General features: G+C 47.6%; 1 protein-coding gene across 1 annotated transcript in view; it reads right to left on the minus strand.

Moving 5' to 3' along the window:
* ZFHX3 (zinc finger homeobox 3) overlaps positions 1 to 22,824 on the minus strand; it is a 108,519-nt gene that overhangs the window by 60,972 nt on the left and 24,723 nt on the right. The window contains 1 exon segment of the mRNA XM_068150686.1: positions 13,833 to 14,064. Coding sequence (XP_068006787.1) covers positions 13,833 to 14,064 — 232 coding nt within the window.

Genomic DNA, 22,824 nt, shown 5'->3' on the forward strand with positions numbered 1-22,824 from the left:
TGATAGGAGCTCAGCATGCATCTTATTTCCTATTAATTAACTTTTGGCCTAGATTTCTTCCCTTGCTCTAGCTTTCAATCCTTACTCTCCAATAGTACCCAGTTTTGGAGAACTTAATGCTCTACACCAGTGAGAGGCACCCCATTGCACCTTGATCCTGGCAACTGTGCTAAAACTTCTTTTCCTCCTTTCCTTTCACCACTGCTGCTCCCTTGTGAGAGACAGTCAGTATCTGGCCCTGGTCCCACAGTCCTGAGAACTGCATCCATGCTCTCCGCTTTGAACCCAGGCATGGGCTCATTGCACCATTCAGTGGCTAGCACAGCAGCAACACAAATGTCACCTGAAAGCTTAGCACTGACCAAAAACCTCCGGAGGGGAGTTGGTCCTGGCCGTAGCCTGTTCACACACAGACAGCTGGGGCAGTCACCTGGAGGCCTGGGCAGGCTGGTTGGGGTTGCTTCCTCGTGTACACCCCACTCCAAGAGGGAAAAGTGAGGAGTCACAGTGCTCCCCAGCTATACAGCCATGAGGAAGAGGATGTGGTGGGGAGCAGGTGCTTGGTGACTGTGGGGAACTGCTGCAATGCTCCTGACCTCACACATGTCCTCCCCAGCCAGCCGTCAGTTGGAAAAGTGAAGTCCAGGGTGGAGCCAGTAGTGGCTGCTTACTGCCTCCAGGACCCGGCACAAGTGCTCCTGACACCTGATTGCCTGGCAGCCACCCTCCCGAGTTTAGGCAAAGATGACCTGCTGCTTTCAGGGGCATGGCAGAGGAGAGCAGCCAGACTCCATGCCCTGCCACCAGCCATGGCCCTGCTCCCAATGCTGCTCAGGACCGCTGTGTGTTTGGAATCCCCCAACAGGTCTGCACCAGTGCCCTCCAGCACTCAAATCCATGCTCCTGTTGTTTCAGGGCATCATCATCACCCCTATCCCCTAACCAGGAGGAATCTGTCCTCCCCTCATCACTGCCTTCTCATGACACTACTTGAGGCCCTGGGAGAGGGACTGCTTGGTGAAAGGGGTAACAGGAGGGCACGACCCATCTCCCTCTCCTCACATCTCATCAGAGCCTTGGGGACAGTGAGGCGCTGGCTCAGGGAATGAGGCTCAGCAGGGAAAGGTTTGCTCGCTCCACGTCGCCCACATGCCTGCTCCCCTTCACTCAGCATCCCGGCCTCGACCTCTAACCCCTCCCAGACTGGGACAAAATAAACTGTGAGCAATCCTCCACAACACACACACACAAAAGGGGATGAAAAAAAAAGAGAATGGGAGGAGAAAAGTGAGTAGGTGATGTGGAAAGGAGAGGTGGCTGCACAAGTGAAGTGGAACGGACAGGCACTGTGTGCTGCCAGATTGCTGGCCCGCCTGCAAAGGCCAAAATTAATGCCATTGTTTTGCCACAAAGGAGGCAGCAAAGTAGCAGCGGAGGCCAGAGAACAATCCTAAACACCAAGCCCTAATTCACCCTTCATCACAATAAAAAGGAGGATGGAAAAGGCCAGAACGCTTCAGCTTAATTGGTAACCAAATGAGAGAGAAGTTCCCAGAAAAGGAGCAGAAGTGTCTGCCCTGGATGAATACCAGCAAGGCAGGAGAGCAATGAAAAGCGCCCGCAGTCACGCTCAGTCCGTCCCCACTTCCCTCCCTTTGAGCTTGGCAAGCAAGAGCTGGGGCCGTGCAGGGGCCCCACACACCCCACACCAGGAGAAATCCCAGATTTAGGGGCTTGGGGCCTGATGTGGGACCAGTGAGGGCATCCAGTGGGCATGTATGCGGTGCACCATGCCTGCTTGGGAAAGGCCAGGGCATTCCAACCCACAGACCAAAGGAAATCTGCATCTGACACAGTGCATGGGAAAGAATGTATGGAACAGGGGAAAAAAAAAAGCACTCATTAACTTAATAAAGTGGCCACAGATGAATCAAAAGGCTGAGCAGAGGCGTAGGAAGAGGCACCTAGATAGAAAAGGAGATGACTAGAAGTACATGGTCTGAAAAGAAATACAGTGGCCTTGACAGGAGCATCCAAATGAAGGGAGCTGGACCAATACTGCTTCTCTCATCCTCCAGCCTCTGACAATGAACATGGAAAAAAATGCAAATTTGAAGCAAATAGAGATTATACTTTCTCATACAGCTCCCAATTAACCTTTAGAACTTGTGGCCTCAAGAAATCATTAAGGTCAAAACAAACTATGTGGCAAGGACATTACGATATACAACTAAGAAAAGCAAACTGACTATTTGGAAGAAACAGAAACACTCCTGCTCATGGGTATGAACCCAGCTTTAGTAGGAATAAAGATAAGACCCTTATTTAGGGTAGGTTATAATTGTATAGTGGTGCCAAATTTCCTCCTGCAGGTGCTAGAGTAAGACACTAGCATTGCCAGACTGGCTTCCTACCTCTTCTCCTAGCATTGGTTATCACTCTTTCGTGCTGGGGCTGCACAACTGGGCAGGCAGCATAAGGCCAGGAAGGTCTGTCTGGTTGTCTTGCCCCACAGGATATTGGGATGCAGCAGTAGGACAGGGCTACACATCCACTTGAGGAACACAGCAAACCCCAGGACACGTATTATGCACTGGCAGACCAGGCTAGAGGTGTGGCTGTTTCACAGAGAGTCCAGCAAGGCAGATGGTTTGAAGCAGAGTTCTCATTCTGTATCAGCTACTGGGAGTCAGCTACTGCCAAGCCCAGCTGCTGGACCTTCCCATACAGCGGCTCCTCAGCAAGGGCTTGAGCATGAAACCTGGCAGCCAATTCCCCTCTCATACCCCTCCTTACCCTAATCCACTGTATACACAAGTTAAACAGCCTTATTGCCTCTGAACACAAAGGGTTATGTTTAGTTGACTGAAATTTTCTTTCTGCCACTGTCCCCACTGAATGTGTTACTGGGCAAGTTCACAGGACAGAAGGTATCAAGGTACCAGCAGTTGTCCATGTCAGCTCAGCTCCCTTTCAGCTCAGGTCAACAGCAGAACAGGAAAAGAGATTCTGAACAAGAGGACACAGTCTCAAGCTGTGACAGGGGAAGTTTAGGCTCGAGGTGAAGAGAAAGTTCTTCACTGAGAGAGTCGTTCACCATTGGAATGTGCTGCCCAGGGAGGTGGTGGAGTCACCATCCCTGGAGGTGTTCAAGAGGGGATTGGATGCGGCACTTGGTGCCAAGGTTTAGTCATGAGGTCTGTGGTGACAGGTTAGACTTGATGATCTTTGAGGTCTCTTCCAACCTTGGTGATTCTGTGAGTTAATACATCAATACAGGCACGCAAGTGAGGCAACTCTCTAAACTCATTTACCTGTTCACACAGAAGGCGGCATGGCAATTCCAGATGTATTTAATTTGAAGCCCAGTAAACAGCAGAGTGTCAATGGCTGGAACAGTCAAACCTGCAGGAAAGACACTGGAGATATGCCACCATGTGATACTGTGGAGGTGAACATCACAAATTAGGGTTGACAAGTGAAGGAATAATCACTGGAGTGTGTGTCTAAGTATTTGGAAGGTTTCTTTTTCTCCTTACCACCAGAACATCAGAGTAGGGTTCTCAGTCAGATGCCGCACTAACTGAGTGCAAGGTTTGGTCAGAAGCAGCATGGTTGTGCTGATGAGACTTTAAACATGAGCTGAATTTGCTGCTAAAATGAATCCTGCGTTGCTCACACTGACATCAACCCTTCTCCAACACATCTGGACACAAGACTGAAGTACTTATTGCTGTTCAACCTCCAATGTCTTCAAGACTTTGTTGAATCACCACCAGAATGGAATCCTTCAGTCTTGAATTTAACCTGCACCATTGCAACAACTATCCTGAATGACTCAAGATAAGGGCTCCTTACTTTAAAACTTGAAAGGAAAGAGGGGAAAGGAGAAGCAGAAAGTGCCACTGGTACTGGCTACAGAGGTTTTGGTGACCAAATTCAGTCCCAAGTGTGAGACTACAGGGTCAGGGATGCAGTTCTTCTGACCCAAAGGCTGAGCTGCCTGAGCTCAGGAGAGATGCTGTGCTCCCACAAATCGGTTTCAGTCTGGCTTTGGAGTCTGTTTTGATAGGGGAAGAAAAACTCGAGTAGGAGATGAAACCAGTAGTTTCTCAGTGCTTCAGTCCAGCATCTGGTGATGTTTTCCCCTTCACTTTCCTAAATGGAAAGGGCTTTAAGATGCAGCTGAACAAGAAAAACATTCTGGAACAAGTCAGCCGTCAAAGCTTCCTCTCTTTCTGCTTAATGAAAGCCATGAGCTCCCGGTGACAAGTGTCTGCTGGAGCTAGATGGGGACTTTATGAGATTCCTGCCACGTTTCAGTGATATTGAAGCGTGCCTTTGGTCCGCCTGCCCCAGCCCAGCTATCTAACCACTTCCTTCCCGCCAGGCGCCTCCCATTAGAGACTTTCATTAAGCGAATGCTTGGGGGTTTGTGCAGATTTCTGTTACCTCTCCCCTGCTTTACCAGGGGCACATGAAAAAAAGTCATGATAAACTTTAATAAAAACAAAACTAAAATTATTAAACCTTTCATATCCTTTAGAGATTATCTGTTCACTGCTGGTTGGTCAAAACAGAGCTGGGGCACTACTGTTTTTTATTTCAAACTCAAACCCAACCCCAAACAAGTAAGTAACAAAGGAAATCTGCCTCTGCCAGATATTAAAGGGGAACCAAGTTTATCCCTGTGCTCTGCAAAGCCAGATCTGAGCAGCTCCTGGCATCTCATGTGTACAAAGACAGAAAAATGTTGCTGGGATGGGAATAGCCTTCTCCAAAATTTGGGTAGGGGAAAGGATGCAAAGACACAAGGAGGTACAAATTATGCCACAGAGTAACACCAGGACAGAGAAGTCCCCTTATGTGGACTTAGTTCCCTAACGGGACTGAGTTTCTCAAAGCATGTGTCTCTCCTCATTTCTTCTGACCTTCCAAAGGAGCTAGCTGTGAGCAGCAACCCTGACCCACAGCTGCAGGAAGAACTTCAGCTGGGTTATAACCACCATTAAAGCAATATGAAATGAAACCAAATGTTTCCAACTGCCTCTTTGTCCATCCACAAAAGGGAGAGTGTACCATCTGCCTGGCCTCTGGAATCTGCCAGAGCAGAGACCCTGTGCAGAAATATCATGATTCCCATCAGGAACTTGCTGGGAAGGTAAAAGGTCCTTAGGCCATCCCATCCCCTCAAAAAAATAGAAAAATCAAATCCAGGGTTCAGCAGAAGAACAAAGGGAAGTGCAACAAGCTGTCCTCCTGCTTTAAATTAACACACATGGCATGAGATCTTGGAAAACAAGTGGATAATCCTGCATATGGGGGTATTTGGTGGAGCTGGCACAGAGATCAGGAATGCTGCATTGAGGGGGAACTGCCAGTTTAATCAGCTGAACATACACATGGCCAGGAGCTGTTCTCTCTGCTGCTATTTCATGTATGTTATTGCACTGCGGGTGAATGTTTCCTCAAAACAGGACAATAGCTCCTCTTATTCCCTATGTCTGAGAGGAGATGACAGACACAGATTTCCTCTTCAGACAGTGAAGCTTGTTGCACACTCCAGCCACAGGAACAGCCCCCAGCAGAAGGCTGGGTGCTGGTGACAATTCCCCATGGCCTCCTGGCCCTCTCCCAAGCACCTGCTGCAGCATGGACACAGCACCTCCTTGATGACTCACGTCCCAGTGATTTGGTTGGATTTACATGCATCACTTGGGAAACAAAGACTGAGCAGGCTGCTGCCTTCAGGGGGTTACAGAGAACATATTGGGAAAATACAATATTGGGTTGTGGGGAGTGAGAGAGGTGAAAAGCCTGGGAGAAGCTAATGAAGCTGGGCAGCACTTGATGTTTGCGCACAGGAGCTCAGATTGTCATTTGGGTTGTCAGATTATTAAATGTGTCAATCAAGGACAAGCCTGGAAATGGCAAGGGGAAGCGTGTGAAACGAGGTTAGCTGTTACACATCAGCAGAAGGAAGCTCGTTTTGAGGAGCAGAGGGTGACTGGAGGCGGCACAAGACCAGAGGAGCTTCTCCAGCCATAAGAGCAGGGGCAGTGGGAGGAGATGGCATGCAGAACATCACTCAGGAACTCTTGCTTGCACCAGGTGGGACATTTTACACCAAATCCCTCAAGTATGCACCTTAAACATTACTCTTCCCTAGCCCTCTGCAAGGGTCACATGTTCCAGCCAGACAAGCCTGTTCATGGCCAGCAGAGCCAGAACTGCAGTGTGCTTTAGGCTGGCAGATGCTGGAGCACACTCTGCACACTGCTCTCCTGCAGACACTGCACAAGTATCTGCTCTGGGAAGTTTTAATTGTAATGTGCAATTAAGTCCCACAGAAAAGTGGAGAGAGGTTTACAAAAGCAAACTAATTATTCCTTTCTGAAACCTTCCATTACCTCTTTCAGAGGTAGGAGAGCAACATGCATGTTTCTCCAGCATTAGTCATGACCACATCTTCTTTAATTGAGACCAAGTGGAGGACATCAGATCTTAATAAATCTGAATTATTTTGAGCAGGGAGAAATATCATTTGCCATTATCCATTTTTACTTCAAGAGTTTTAAAGTTCCCCTGGAAGTATGGAGCCTGCAATCATGAAGCAGCCACTCCTGTGGAGTATCTCACATCCCTGTTGTAACAAATTACATCAATAATTACTCCATGCTTGACAATAGTGAACAAGGAATACTTTGCATGGTTGCCCACTCTTTGAGGTGGGAACAATCACAGGACAGTACCCCTCACAGAAGATTTCTGTGGAAGATCTCTTTCCTAACCTTTTGCTTCAATTCATTTTACAGCTGGCTGATAGCAATTCCTAAGCTCAAGGCATGGCCGCCAAGGGAAGGACCTGGAAAGTGAGGACTTCAGAGTGCCTTGAGGAAGAAGATAAAGTATGCTGCAAGACCTCAAGTCCCCCATTTAAACTGATAAGTGTGGCAGGCAACAAACCTTCTGCTGAACAGAAAATTTTTGTCTATGAGCAACCTTTTCATACCTCAAACCACATCCTCAGTGTTTCATGAGCAAATCTACTCCGATCACAGGGAACTCACTTCCCTTCCTTTCCACCTCCCTCCCAAGAGCCTTCATGTCCCTGCTGCAGCTACAAAACTGCTCTTAGGAAAGAGGAACGTGAGCATGTTCCTTCATATGACTCAGAGTGAAAACAGAGAGGCACAACTACCATATGAGCACACAGCTGTCTGCAGACACCCCAGGCAGAGCTGTGCCTGAGGTTGGTGACTACCATTTTTAAAGCACATGGGGTTTTCTGCACTGGCAACTGCTCCAGCTGTACCTCAGCTCTGTTTACATTCTTGGTTTCATTAAAAATTCACACCCTCATTTCAGTCTACAGTTTGCAGCCTTTCAGAAGGTTGGATACTGAAATACAAGGCAGGCATGGACAGACAGTGCTTGGGGGGCAGAAAGAAGAGAGAAGCAGGAGCCACAGGGTATCCCCTCCTCCCTCACAGGAGCTCTGGGGTTCAGTAGCTTCCAGGGAGCTACCAGAACAGAGCTTTACAGTACAGATGTTCCTCTAAATAATTGTAATCAACCTATTTGGAATGGGGAGAATGGCAAGTCCCTTGCTGCTGTGCTTGGCTGAGTTTAGCAGAGGAGTTCAGAAAACCTGCCCTCACCCTTCACACAATGTCTTTGTGTGTTGGAGGAAGATGGCCATGAAGGATTTGGCAGAGATAAGCAGGACTGCTGAAACAGTATGTCCACTGTAGGGGACTGGTTCTCTGAGCTGGGACAGGGAGACTGTGGCAGCCCCTGGAGAATGTGTCCAGCAAAACAGTTCTTCAAATAGTTCCATACTTCTTCATGATCTAGAGCCATACTCAGCAGAAGATATTATTTGACTTTTTTTATAGCCTTCCTATGGATTTTCACAGTAAAGACACTACTTCTATAAACGGTCTATAGGGTGACTCTTGAAGTTGAGACATGGTCAGCATTTCCCACGAAGTATTACATGACCTTTCCACAAGTCATCTTATTCATCCCACAAAGCTCCGTAACGCCCTCCAGCACAACTGTAAAGATCAACAAATGTGACTTTTCCAGGCTCACTTGCCATATTTTTTGTTGGTGTTTCGTCAACAGCATTCTCAGCAGTCCCACAGGCTGTGTCCAGGCTGCAGTACTCAAACTGCTTTGGAGAAGGAGGAGGAGAAAGGCACCACCCACCGCCCCACTTTCCCTCGGTGTGGTCTGCTCTGACTTGGACAGTGCAGATGGCCTCAGCCTCAGCCACTTGTACCACAGGGAAGGAACCTCTCCTCCAGTCACAGTAGCTCTTCACAACTTGTTTGTACCAACACAACTCCTTGGCCACGCAGATTGTCCTCTGCATTTACATCTGCCAAAATCTGTTTCCTCACAAAGATGTCAACAACCTCTGGACTCATAGGAAAGAATGATCAATGCAACTCTAGGGCATCATAAAAGTCAAGGTGGTCTCTTGCCTCACCTCCACCTGATCATTGTGGATCTAGTTATCGTCCAGCTGAGGAATCTCTGGCCAGGCTCACCACAAGCAACAGGACTTTCTTCTGACTTAAGGAGTGTGCCAGGCCTTGACACATGGAGCCACACAAAGCAGCAGCCCCTGGGCCAGGACTGTCCAGGATGCTGGTGCAGGTGAGGACTGCAGACAACTGACAGGCACCTGATGGACGTCTGTCCTTTAAACTGGGAAGAATGTGCAAACTCCCTCTGCTCCTCTCATAGGAGACAGCCACAGAAAGGGAGAGCAGAGAGAGATGGAAAACTGGAAGAGTCAGGAGAAAGAGGTAAGGGAGGATGCAGATCAATTATGAGCAACACTTGCCTAAGGAGAAACAGGCTGAGCAGCAGGGGCTGTAACAAATCCCCACCCGTGGGGCTGGCATGTGAAGAGTGACGAAGGGTGTGCTGGAGCTGGGCACGTCCCTGTGCAGCTCGGGCCACAGACGAAGCGGAGTCCCCCTGCGGAGCGCCTGCTCCACCCAGGCTGTCCCAGTGACAAATAGCTGCCTGTGCCCCCTGCCTTGGAGAAGGAAACACTTTCAAAGCCAGGCTGAAAATTTGTTGCAGGTTGTTTCACTCTTATTCCTATCATTACCTAATGAGTCATAAGTGCATCCATCCCTACATCTTGAGAACGTTTTGGTTTTTATTATGGGCTTATTATTTTCCTCCTCTTCTCTCAACCCCCATCATTAAAAATCAATTAGCTTATGGGTAACGTTACACAGATGCTTCTGCAGCAAGGGGCTGACATATGCAGTGGCAGCAGCCCAGATACTACAGCAATAGATGTCCAAAAATACCCCACAGAAGAAAACAACCCCCAACCCCTAAAGCTGTACTCTTTCTGAAGAACAAAACAGCTGAATGTCCAGCCTGGGCCCTGCTTCCCTGTCTCCCGCATAATTAGCACACTTCTCAGAGCAAGCAGAAAAGTTTAATTGTCTTTAATTATCCAGTTCAAGGAGGATTTGGTTTCTTGTCCATATAATTTCCCTGCCAAAGACTTCATCATCCCTTTACTGGAAGCAGAGTGCAGCTTCTAAAGCTCTCTTCCATAAAAGACAGAGAAGTTTCAGTGAGGGCTGTACTGCTGGCAGAGACAAAGGTCCTTGTGTCTACCAGGCTGTTGCTCAGGCTGCTTCATGTGTTTTCTGCAGGGTGGGAGGGAATGAGTTGCAACTAATGTGCAATCAAGAACCATCACAATTACAAATGTAAATGAACAGGCAATTGGCACTGACCTTTGTAGATTGTTAGAGGACTAATTAAGGTGTGATCAGATGCTCTCTTCCAACAGATTGAGATACATCCATACAAGCCAGTATCTTCCCAACGTCCCTGAGGCAGCAATGCTGTTTCCTACATGGTTGCTCACACCACTGAGTGCATACACACAGAGCAACCTGGTGTCTAGCCCTGGCACCTGCTCTGTGCCACAGAGCAACAGGATCTGCAGTGGGAAGAGGATCAAGGCAGCTTCACTCACCCAGTCCATGCAGTCTCACTTAGCACAAAGTTAGTGCACAAGGCTGAGCTACTCATTACTGCAACCAGCAGCTTTAAGTTAAACTGGGGATGAAGAGATTGGCACAAACTGGATTAAATTATGGAAAGAGAAAGGAAATAAATAATCTTTCATCGTAATTAGCAAAGCCACAAAGGCCTCTAGCAGCAATGATGGTGGCTGCCGTGTGCCAGCACCTTGCCCTGGATCATGAGCTGGCCCAGGAGTCTGATCTGGAAGCCGGCTGGAGCCCCCCATTCAGGATCCCTCACAACATGATCCCTTGTGCGCGCTTGCTCTGGGTCACAGCACACCAGACTGAAGAGCAAGCAGAGGCATGAGGCTTCACACCCCTGCTGAAGCAAACCAGCAGCTGGCAAGCCAGAGCAGCAGCAGAAAAGAAGGGTTTGTGCCACTTCAGACTGCCCTGAGTACTTGCAGCTCTACAAGGAGAGAAAACAGGCACTAGTCAGGGTCCTGCTCAGGGCTTCAGCCTCATTCATAAGGTCTGAGCATCTCCCAGGATGGTCACTGTACAACCTCCTCAGGCTCCTCTCAGGGAGGAGTTCTGCAGAAGGCAAAGAAGCTGGGAAAGCTGCCATGTTTTAGGAGTCCTCAGAAAGAGCAGTGATAATAAAGGGGGATTCACTCTGGAAGAAAGCACAAGCTGATATATTCCTAGGGAAACTGAATTCAAAACAAATGTAATTAACTAGAAGGGGAAAGAGAATCACACTGATGATTACCAGGGAGGAATAGCAGCATCAAAACAAACCACTGCACTTGTAAGGCAGCAAAGCAGCAAAAATGTCACTGTCCCTTGAGCCCCTGGTAGAAATGTGTCACTGATAAGAAAAGCACTTTCTGCTCAAGGTGTCTGAAACACAGGGAAGATTTTCTCATGTTATCCATTGCCACCAAAGACTCCCATCAAAAGGCAGTGAGAAAGTCCATCCATCCCTCAGAAAAACCACTAAAAACCATAACAGAGGTACAGCAGAGACACTATCACCTTACATAGGAGGAGGAAATGCAGAGAGCCAGCTGCAAATCCCAGCACAGCCCTGCCACAAAGGAAGGGTTATTCCAGTGCTGGCAGCATTGTGCTGGGAAGGTCCATTGGTGAAGCCTCCCCTAGCAGTGTGTGCTGCTCTCCTGACCAGGTTGGACAGCCAAACCCAAGAAGAAATCAAACATCAGAAGGTTGAATTCAAGCCTAGGGACATATGTACGCCTACTACACATCACTGACACCCAAACTATGGAAAAATAACACTAGCCAGCTAAATAATAAGGGAAGGATCAGCCTCTTTGAAGCAGATCTTTTGACACATGAAGAAATTACACTGAACAAATCAAGCTGGGAAGCAAATTACTGTTCTACCCTGCAAGAGGCTGACCGTGCCCTCTGTGAGGATCCCCTCTGGGTGCTGGGCAGTGCCCCCACCTGCCCTGACACCTGGGAGCTGATGCACTAGCCTGAGCACCCACCAGCACTCAGAGGAGCTGCCCAGCTCCAGATTGCAGTATCCTGGCATGTTGTCACTTGGGATACATCCTCAGCCTGGCCTGGGGTGACAGAGCACCCCAATTTCTTTTTGAGTTGGTGTTCTGATTCCATAACAGGTACAGAACAAACAGGAGAGGAAAACATTTGTTCTCCCCCACAGGGGTACTGCAGCTTCTCACCCAAATTTGACTCCCTTGCTGTAGGGATAACCAGACCAGTGCCTCGCTGGCGTCTGTGGACACAGGCACAAGGTGTGCCTGCTTAGTCCTGTTCAACAATGGGCTAAAGCGTGTTTAAATTAAGTATCTCAGGTCAAAGTGATCTGCAAAACACACCATACTTGCCCACTTTTCATTGTATAGAGTCTTACCCTCACTTGTATCTATAAACTTTGAAATAAAATATGATAAAGAAATTCTTAGTGTCTTCTTTGCTGCCAGTCTCTGCTGAGGAGCCAAGAAGCTTAAACAGAATTGTATCAGACCATTTGCCAAAGTAAAATATTTTTCAACTCAGATTTCTTTCAGTGACTTGTCAAGGCTTTTAGTTAAAGGAAAAAAACCCAAAACAACAACAAAAAAACCCAAGCAGCCACAACACTTTTTTTTAATGGTCAACAAACCATTCTCTCTCTCGCTGGTCAACTTCTGCACTTTCCGTACCTGCAATGTCACAATCCTGGCGGGCACACTGGCTGAGATAAGGTTTCTAAAGTAAAAGACAAGGTAAACAACTTCTAAAGTAAACAAAGATTTTTCAAGACTGTTCTGTGCACTACAAAAGGGCAGAGGGTTTCTCCTCTCTGTTCACTTTGCTTCTAAGAAAGCTCACCAACCATACAACCCTGGCCGGCATACCCCTCTTGAAATCCGAGTATTTTTCTATTGTGCAGCACAGCAGAGAAGCGCAACAGCTCCAAGAGCTGCTGTCCCCTCCGGGATGGTGTGGCAACCACAGCACGCTTCCACTGTCACCATGACCTTTGGGAAAGCGTGTTCCATGCCCTCCACTCCACTGGGCCCCTGAGTTCACAGATAGGTCACTTTTTTCCATGAGACTGAATTTAACTCTCAGTGAAAAACCTCCTGCTCTACTTTTCAGGTGTTCTCTGACTATTTGAGATCCTTGTTACTAACACAGATGACAGCAACACAACCCAGGTCCGAATTTGAGAGACACTTCTAAGACCCACAAGTATTCTTCAGCTGGTGCTGCTCTGCTTTCCCAGTGCCTTTAAGTTAAGACCCCCCTCCTTGTCTCTGTGCGCAGTAACTGCAGAATGCCAGCTCCTCAGAGTACCTTTCTGTAAGATTTAGCCATTTCCACAGAAGTCATGGAGGGACGTCCCGGCTGAAGCTACGACAAAGATTGTGAAGGCTTCCACTGGCATCTTCCCAGCTACAGCCTCTTCACATCCCTGACAGCACATGTATCAGCTGACTTGGGCAGGCTCTCTTCCCCCTCCCTCCAAAGAGGCCTTAATGAGATCTTGTTTTTTTACTAACATAAAAACCTTATTTATAAATAAAGTACAATTTCTGTTCTGCCAAGCCTAGCTGTTCCCTTTAAGGCACAGTTTCTCCTTCCAGGCTCCTGGCTGCAATCTCTTTCCTGCTACCTGTTCTTTCTGTATGAGCAAGTGCTTCACCTGAGACATTCATCTTATCCACCTTGTGAAAAGGCAACACAGAAAACAGACAAACACTTGTCCCTTCTCCTGCTCAGCCCTTTCAATAAGCTCTTCTTCCCAGTTCAATGCAGCTGAAGTATTAGCAATGACTGAACATGCTGGAACAGGTTTTCACAGCTGCACAAGACATCATCTGACATGTGGCAAAAATCTGCAAAGTACAGTTCACTGCTCTGTTAGAGTTGTCCAAATGTGATGGGTATCTTCAGATGCTCAAACAATATCCTCCCATTTTAGACACTAACCTGAACAAACACACACACTTCTACAAGTCAAACCTGTGTTTAGCTCACAGGAACAGAGGGCGCCACTTAGGAGTATGGACTGAAGCACACGTGTAAGTATTTGGTGCTTCAGAGCCACCACTCACAAGTCCGCAGGGCAGAGCTACGCTGGATGTTTGGGTACAGCACACCTCTCAACCCACATCCAGGTAGCTGGGACTTCTGTCACTGAGAAGCAACAAACATCATCCCCACAGCAGGGAAGATAAATGAAGAAGTCACCAAACTCACTGGTAGGTCTGACGCTGTGAGTCAAACCCTACGACGCAGAACCCAAGCTGGCCGTGCAACAGAGACACCACTCACCGGCCTCAGCAGCTGGACACTTCCGGATGGTGAAGATCTGTCCCAAGTCTTCCTCTTCTTCAGGGAGACCTTTCTGGAGGCGCTGAAGCTTCCGCAGACTCTCGCTCCGCTGGTGTTTCATGGAGCGCACATGCTGGATGAGGTTCAGCTTGGCCTTGGTGGAGTAGTTGCAGAGGACACAGTGATAATAGCAGCTTTCACCCTCAACCCCGCTCTCGTGATGCTGAAGGTGCTGTGAAGATGAAAGTAGAGAGATGCAAATTTCCTTTATCGTCTCCAGTCTCCCTGAGTTAGTCTACTGTAAATTGCTAAAAGCTACCTGGGAATTAAGTAAGAAACCACATTTGGACAAAGACATGGTAAGATCAAGTCTGTTTATTCTCAAGGTACCACATGCCCTCCTGCTCAGAAGCAAGAAAAACTTAACCAACTGAAATGAGTGCAGAAACAAAAATCAAGATAGGCAAGACCATCTCCTTCAGAGATGATCCAACACTGACAGCTCCTCATGACCTTTGTATGGCTAATTCTTTCATATTTAAAGCTTGCCCTGGGAGGAGATCCAACTTCATGTCAACCATTAAATTTGATAAATTCCCCTTGAAAATTAAGAAGAATAAAACCAAAGCAATCCTAGAACATAGAGAACCCCTTAGATTGAGAGGTCCTGGAAACAGCATATGGAAGTGGAGTGTGGAGCGCATGCCATTCTATCAATTATCCTGCACTCCATATTCTGGCATCTAGGTTCAGTAGAACCCCTTGGATATGAAGAAAACAGCAGCCTGGCCTGGGAGATGGCCATGACAGAGACCCAGGCTGAAAAGCCAACAGTGAGTATGCAGATGCTGAGAGGTTAGCACTTGGAAAAACATTCTGTCACCCTCCGAAGCTTTGCTGTTGCAGCCAATACAGCTCTCCTGAGGGTATTCTACCTTGATTATTTGATAGAATCTATCAGTTGTCTGGCACATTGGCCCATGCCACCAGGGACACCAGTGACTTTCTTATATCAGGGACCCCAGCAATTACTTCTTAAAACCAGAGGGGAGAACGTGCTGCTCACAGCTGTGCTGGCTGCCATGGCACAGCCACCCTCCCTTTGGTCTGGTCAGCAGCAGGGCTGAGAGTTCACAGTAGCATTCCCAATTCCCACAGTAAGGGCTTATCAGAAGTTAAGGAAAAATGGATACCGGAGTCAAATGATATCAAAGACTCATTAGTGAAGGCTGTTTGGTGTTTCCATCACACACCTACATTTCAGCTTAGCAACAGTCCCTGCCAGCTCCTACCATCCTATCTCAAGACCTCTTCTTGTCCTCCAGGTCATCTTGTGAAGCATCCTCAGGGCCCCGGGCATATAAGGAAGGTGATTCGGACGTGGTCTCAAGGTTTGTCAATCAAAAATATTGCCTACGTGCAGCCAGGACCTTCTGGTAAAAATTCTGACGTGTATTATCTCAGTTACAGCTAAGATAAGATTAAAGACACATATTACCCCGTGCTGTGTGCTTAGCTAACACGGAAGAAGGAGAGCCCTCTGAGTCTAGGAATGATTAAAAATAGGGTAGGAGCTGATGCTGAGGCTTCTGATTGGAAGGGCGAGGGAAGAGAATAAATGTATTCTAGATCTGGCTAATTAGACCAGCCTCTTTTGGGATTGCGATGTATTTAATTAAATTCACTGTAATATTTGAAGAATCCACCAGGGCACTAATCCCACCGGTGCCCTCAAAAGATTTTTTTGCTGTTTTCCCTCATAAGAACTTCTTCTTCCTCTCATTTCTATTGTTTGCATAAATTACCCTCTTCCTGAGCCAGAAAGAAAGAAAAGGCTTAAGACACAAAAAGCTAAGGTTAGTGAGACGCTTTCAAGAGCCTCATGACTGGCCTCGAACAACCTGGCTTAACTTGCCTGGCTCTGCCCTGCTTTCATCTGATCTTGGCAATAACACCTCCCTACTGCCCCATCTCACTGAGGGCTAGGGGTCCTGATCCAGGAGAAGTGCAGCAAGCCCCAGGGTCTTGCTCCAGAAGAAACACAGCAAGTCTTGTCCTCTATCCATCAAGAGGCAGATTGGGGAAGCCCCTGTCCTACAAACACCATGCTGAAGCTCAGGCAGTGCCAAGGGGCTCAGGAGCAGCTTCTGTGAGAGGCTTAGGAAACCCCCAGTGAGCAATTAGAGAAAAATCTGGTCACAGGTTCAAGGAAATACTAAGGACTTGGTCTCTGTGGGAACCAGAGGCACAGTCTCATTTAAAAGTGGATTTTAGGAAAACATTTGTTTTAAACAGTTTAATAAATGTGTCTTATTTTCTGCTCTTTTTGTTTTGCTCCCATTCCATGCATGTTCAAATATCTCTTGTACTTGGGTCAGTTTCATCTGCCTGTTGAGCTGGAGGAGAAAACACCTGAGGGCAAGAACACCACCAAGTCCACCCCGGATATAGCATGACATCACACATCTTCCTCTGATTCACATCAGACTTCCAGCAGAAGAAAGGAGCAGGTCAGAATAAGACAACACAACAGACAAGCCTGTGCTAGGCTGGGAGTGATGAACTGCTGGACAAGTATGTGTAGTTAATGTCCATCATGCTGTTAAGCTTTCCCCTCGTGAGAACTTACCCATATCACAGAAAACAAATTCAAAATATTAAACTAGAACCTTGTTAGAAGACAAATCAGGTTGAAAATCAAAGGAATATATTGTTCCTATGAAAACCAACCAAATTCTGTCAGGGAACATTGATTTCTGCAAGTCTTGGGGGGGGGTGTGTTTGCCCCCTCCCTCTCAACAATAGGAAACTTCCAACATCTGGTTCTTCACGCATGGCATGCAAAATATTGATCAGGTTTAGTCAAAGCTCCACTTTAAATCAGAAACAGACAGAGGAACGCTCTGATGGAAACCATACGGCTCACGAGTACAGTTCCCAGGGGACAGGGGCTGTTCCCGTACGTATGCTAACTGCAGCACCGTGCTGCTCACAACACCTACTCCTGCACGCAGATCAAACCAAATCCTGCCCATCTGCACTTGGGAAGTGCTCAGGTCTCCGGACAAAGCCATGCTCTCTCTCTCTCTAGTGCAGCAATTAGTGCAGCAAGATCCTGCTCAAAGACCTCATCTCCTTCATTTGCTGTAACCCCTGCACTGCCTGAGCCCAAGCTCCACCACAGACCTTCCCCACAGAACAACAGCTCCTCACCAGTTTGCTACGTTTGGCAATTTTATCTCAACATCAAGAGCCCTGGCTCTGCTCCTCATACCCCAGCACGATCTCCCCTGGGCACAGCTACACTGAAGCAAGACAATGAATAAATCTCTTGGACCAAGGAATAGCCACTGGGGAGAGCCACTGAGGTGGGTAGCCTGGCATTGCATTGGAGGTGCCACTGGCACTACCTTGCTGGCCGCTGGAGCATCTCCTTCAGCTTCTCACAAGTAAAAAAGTTATTTTGAGGTGACTCTATATTAAACTGCACTCATGCCCCACATGATCTACTCAAACAGCCTTTTGGGCCAGTTTAAGGGAGTATTGCATAATGATGTCCCCCTTCTTTTGGGTTTGGCTTGAAGCAGACACCACGTTTGGAAGATCTGAAGACAGAGACAGTTTAAATAAGCAACAGGAGAATCAGAACTTGTGCTTGTATGTGCTGCAGAGCGCTGGGGGCCAGCAAGCAGCAACCCACCCTTTCAAGGATTGCACTGTGTGGAGCCCCCAGTGCCCCAAATAGGAAAGAAGATGACTACTCATGGGTGTTTACACCAGTACTGCCCACAGCCTTCAACGTGGCCACCAGCCAGGTCAGGAGGAGGAGGGCAGAATAATGGGTGCTGAGGGTAGGGATGCAGAGCAGTGAGGGCAAGATGGGTGCTGGCACAAGCTAATGCGAGCATGTGTGCGCTGGGACAAGCTGACCGGTGCTGGACAGACTTTCCAGCCCTTGTTCTCTGCTTGGAATTGTTCTCTTCTAATAAATAACAGCACAATAAATGTTTGCAGCGTATGACCATGGAAATCTGATTTTTAAACAAAGTCAGGAACAAGACCATACTCAGTTTTCCTTTGTCTCCACTTCCATCCTTCACACACCCTGAAGCTGGATTATTTTAACACCTAACACTGCCTCACCCACCGTATTTGTCAATAATCCTGGAATTCAAGGCAACAGCTGTGTTAATCCCTCCGACTGCAGGCCCCTCCTCACCCCCATGTTCTCAGACCACGGTCTTTGGCGATGAAATGGCTGTAACCAGGACTGAGGATCCACGTTTCTGCTGTCACACAGTAATGAACTCTCCTACCTAACACCCTTGTCGCTCCTACTGTCGTTAATGCTCACCTTGTAATGCCATTTCTAAGAATCTTTTTAATTTTTGCCTTTTAAATTTTAAATGATGTCAACTCTGTGCCTGTTCAGAACCTCTTCTGCATTAAGTTTATTACAGCCACTGCATAAGGAGCCCCAGCCTCTAGTCACGTGCACTTACAACCCTCCCTGCCACAGGCACAATGTTCGTCTCCAAACCCATTTCTAAACTGTAACCCCAGCTCACTGGGGAGATGCAACAACCACTCTGAACTATCTTGTGCTTTTGATCTATATAATTCATTAGGAAAAAGGCCCAACTTCTATGCAATCTTAACTTCATCCTGCATAAAGTCTCCCCTTTGGAGGGCCCTAAAAGCTGTTCAGGACAAACCCATACTGACAGCAGTGGGAATCTCACAAACCCTTGGCCTACAAGCTGTAATGCAACCACCTCTGCAAGTGGTGAGATCCCATCTACACTCTCAGGAAGTCTTGATAGTATGAAAAGCAGCAGAACATGAGAAAACTCTCTGTAGGCTTGAGGATGGTCCCCTTCTACAAGCAGCAGTCTCTCCATAACTGCCCACTTACATGCAGCCTGTGCCCTCCTGCTCCTCTCTCCCATGAACAAGAATTCTGCATGCATCAAGGTGTCCACGGGAAGGAAAAGCAGATGAAGTGACAGGCCTGGGGATCAAAACCCAACACGGGGCAATAATCTCATGAACCCTGTGTAGCAAAGAGAAAACCAGCATGAGCAAAAAGAAAGCCTTTCCTCACCACCTGCTGACTTAGAAGCATCACCAGTGGCAGCAGTGACCCAGATCCCAGACAGCTGATGGGAGATCAGTGTGAGAGTGCTAATGGGAACAGTCAAAGTGAGTCCACCAATCCCTCTTCACACAAACATCCTTTCTTGCTTACATGGATAACTGATTAGCAGTCAGGAGAAATCGTTTCCAGATCACTTCTGATCACTTTCTCCAGCTGCTGCTTATATTACAGGACAATCAGAGGCCACTCAACTACCAAGAACTTCAAGATAAAGTTTTAAATCTTGAACATCTTTGGAGAAGGTTCTTTCCACACATAACACTCCTCTTACCACTGAACTCAGCACAAGGTCTGCTCTATTAAAATGGGTAAAATTCACACTGGCACATGCAGCTGAGCAAGGAGGAGCCAAAAATCTGCTGAAGGCTTACAAAAGCTATGGAAGGGAGCACCACTGTAGCCTTGCACCACTCTTACTTCTTGTGAGCAGCATCAGTGACAAGATCAGAGCCAGTGGGGCCCTTGAGGAGCTTGTGACAGCACACAGGACCAGGAAGCACTGTAGAGGTTGTATAAGACCTCGAGCCACACAAGGTTATTGTGAAAGCCAACCCAGCAGAGAGTCATGTCCAGGAGGAGGTGCTGGAGGCTTTCAGGCTCCACAGGTGCATCTCAGCACAGAAGGATGCCCAGGGATTGTCTCCTCCTCAGGGTGAAGTCAGACATGAGTAATTAATAACAGGTTTGGTCAGAAACATTTCACATGCCAGCGAGACCCACACCTGTGTCAATGCCCTCCTGGGGAGCAAGATGAGATGTGACCCTTGCACGAGAGCTGGAGGGAACCTGCAGATCACCATGGAAAAGGACGAGACCCTGCAGCAGACCTCAGAAGCCTTGTAAGCGTCTCTTGGCCCCCATGTGCCTCTGATCTGCTGCATGAGATAAATCACACAATCCTGGAAGAGAAGAATCTGAATTTTTAATTAAAGTCATATGGATGCAGCTGTCTGATCCCAGTCTGTTCCAAGTACTCCATAAAAGTCAGTGCTGGCCCATCCGTCTTGCTCTCATTTCACACCTGCAGCCCCAGCTGGAATTTCCTGGTGCTGATGGGGATGCGGGGCCGACACGGCACAGTGAGGACCCATGCTGGCTGTGCTGGAAAGGACTGGAGTGCTCACAGCACCCCCCAGCCCAGATGTTTTGAATGGGGGAAAAAAAAAACTGATTCTCCATATGGCAAGTTCAAAAGATGAACTTATGCTCTTTTGTATTCCACCAATGTCCTGCAATTGTTTACTGCTTCTTAAGAAGGAGAGTTACAAAACCTTTCCCTCTTTCCAACCTCTCCGGCTTCTTATGTAACATCTCACACATTGCCAACCATGCAGTTCAGAATCGCATGCCCACAAGGTTTTACAGTGTAGTTTGTGGTAACTGGAATGCCCTAATGGTGAGCACCACTCCTCCACTTCCAGCCAGAGCTTTTTCTGTATCACTTATGCCCTTTAGAAACACCACCACAAAATGAGTACAAAAAAGACTTTCACAGAATGGTTTGGATTGGAAGGCACCTGAAAAATCATCTAATTTCAACCATCCTGCCATGGGCAGAGACACCTTCCACTAGACCAAGCTACTCAAAGCTTCATGCACCCCGAGTTGTGATCAATTCCACAACTTCCCTGGACAACCTGTTCCAGTGCTCCATCACCCTCACAGTGAAGAGCTTTTTCCTTACATTTCATCTAAATCTATGCTCTTTCAGATAACACCCTTTGTCATATCACTGCATGCCCCTGTAAAAGGTTCCTGGATCTGTCGAGCACAAAGGTGAGGCTGACTGGTCTGTTCTTGGCCTTTTCGTAACAAATAGGGATTTTTATTTCCTTTTTGGTTTCTGATCTTTAGTTTTCTTTCAATAAGGCTGGAAATGCAGTCTTCCTTCCTGCCAAAGAGGCTGAGATACAAGATGTAAGTCCCCGAGTCACACAGAATGGCAACAACCACACCAATTAGTAGCCAGCCCCTACATCCCTCCTTCTGAATCTGTATTGTCCATGCCCTCCAAACCTGTCTGGTGTTAAGTGAATGCCCTCACTACCATGATTGTGCTAATGCAGTCACTGTGCACAAGACCAAGGACTCTCCTCAAAGAGAGAGGGGCCCCAAAGAAACACTCAGGACAGGAGAGAATAGACCTACCATACCTGGGGAAAGGTCAGCAATAATGTACAAGGCACAAAAATTTTGGGCAGCTCCTAGTAGCAGCTATCACCCCTTTAGCATGGAGCTGTCTCCATGGGGTCCTACCCAGGCAGAGATTATGGGCCGTACATGTTCTACCTGCTGGCCATGAGACTGGAGCGTGCCATGCTGAAATGCTTTTGGATTCCCCCATAAACAATCCCAAAAGCTACTCAGCAGACTGAGTTTGCTCCACCAGCCCTTGAAGTCTCATTAAAAGCCAAATATTGCTCAGCCTAAAGATGGAGAGCTCAGCATGGATTTTACTGAACGTTAAATCAACCAGCAAGCGTAGCCAGCAAACTCTGTGGCACTTTAACTTTAAATAATGCAATAATTATTGAATTTCCTTTTTATAACCGAAGTGCTGGAATGTAAACAATGGGGCTGTAATTGCAGGAAGGGGGGATCAATAGAGGCAATCGTTTTCAGCCATGTTAATTGTAAATACAATTGCTCCAAGATGTCAGACTCGTTCTTCTCGCTCCCAGAATCATCCTAACGGATGACAGAGTCCAACTTTCCCATTACAGCTGTTCGTTCCTTTAAGAGGTTCTCAATCAGGTCTGATCAATCTGTCAAGATAATGCATGGAGTAAGTAAGACTCTTCCAAACACAAGCTCCCAATCAATAGCCAGGACCTGCTTAATGAGGAGGGGCTAAAGCCCAGAGGGAGGCAACAGTCCCAGCTTCAGCTCAGCTCTGGCAGCTAACTTCTTCATGGGGCCTGGGTAAGCCCATCAGCTCTTAACGAGGACATTGTTTATGCAGACGGTGATGAGCAGCATCCCCACATATTCACTGTCCCCCAGGGTCAGCCAGCAAAAACCAACGGAGATTAACAGAAAACAAGAGCCAAGAAAGGTTGGACTTGTATTCACCCCCCCACACACACCCTTTCAGTTGTGCAACAGACCTGAAAGAACTAATTAATCATTTGTTAGAAGATGAAAATCTGTGTGGGACCATGGGAAATATGAGATTCCTCCCACGCACTCCAGGAAGAACAAAGTCCATGGTAAGAAGGCCTGTGCTTGCCTGGCTGTGCTAGCCATCCCTTTCCAGCCCAAGAGAAGGGGAAGCAGCATGGTTGGCCAATTGGAAACCTCCCAGGGGGAGGGTAGAGGTGCAGGGGAGTTGAAGTAGCAGCCAGAGATGCCATTCTCCACCTGTATTAGGAGCACTCTGCACCCAGGGTCCTTCCTACAGCCATGACACTTTCTTTCCTTCAGTACTGCACGACAAGAGATGAAGTCACAACAGATCTACTCTTGCACACCTGCAACTTCAGAGAATTTTCCAGATCCCTGAAGTCTTCACAGCTCTCCCCAGGGAGGCATAAGCACTGCTCTATGTGAGGATGAATACAGGAGTGTGTGCATCGATCTTACTAATTATAGTGATAAAACCAGAGCACAACTGAGAGTACATTTCCTATTAGCTGCTCTGAAAAGTGCTGTCCTCAACCTTGCATGCTCCTGCTCCAGCCATGGCTCCCACCACAGGACCCGGGACAACCCTGTGAGCCTGCAAGGGCACCTTACTGCCACTTGCTTCTGCAGCTCTGACAAATACGAATCAAATAAACTTCACATACGTGCACTCTCCTGCCACACATGAGGGACATGAGGGATGTCAGCCAT

This window comes from Melanerpes formicivorus, unplaced genomic scaffold (genome assembly GCF_026170545.1).
Source record: "Melanerpes formicivorus ecotype bairdi unplaced genomic scaffold, bMelFor1.0.p_v2 SCAF_20, whole genome shotgun sequence".
NCBI lineage: Eukaryota > Metazoa > Chordata > Aves > Piciformes > Picidae > Melanerpes > Melanerpes formicivorus.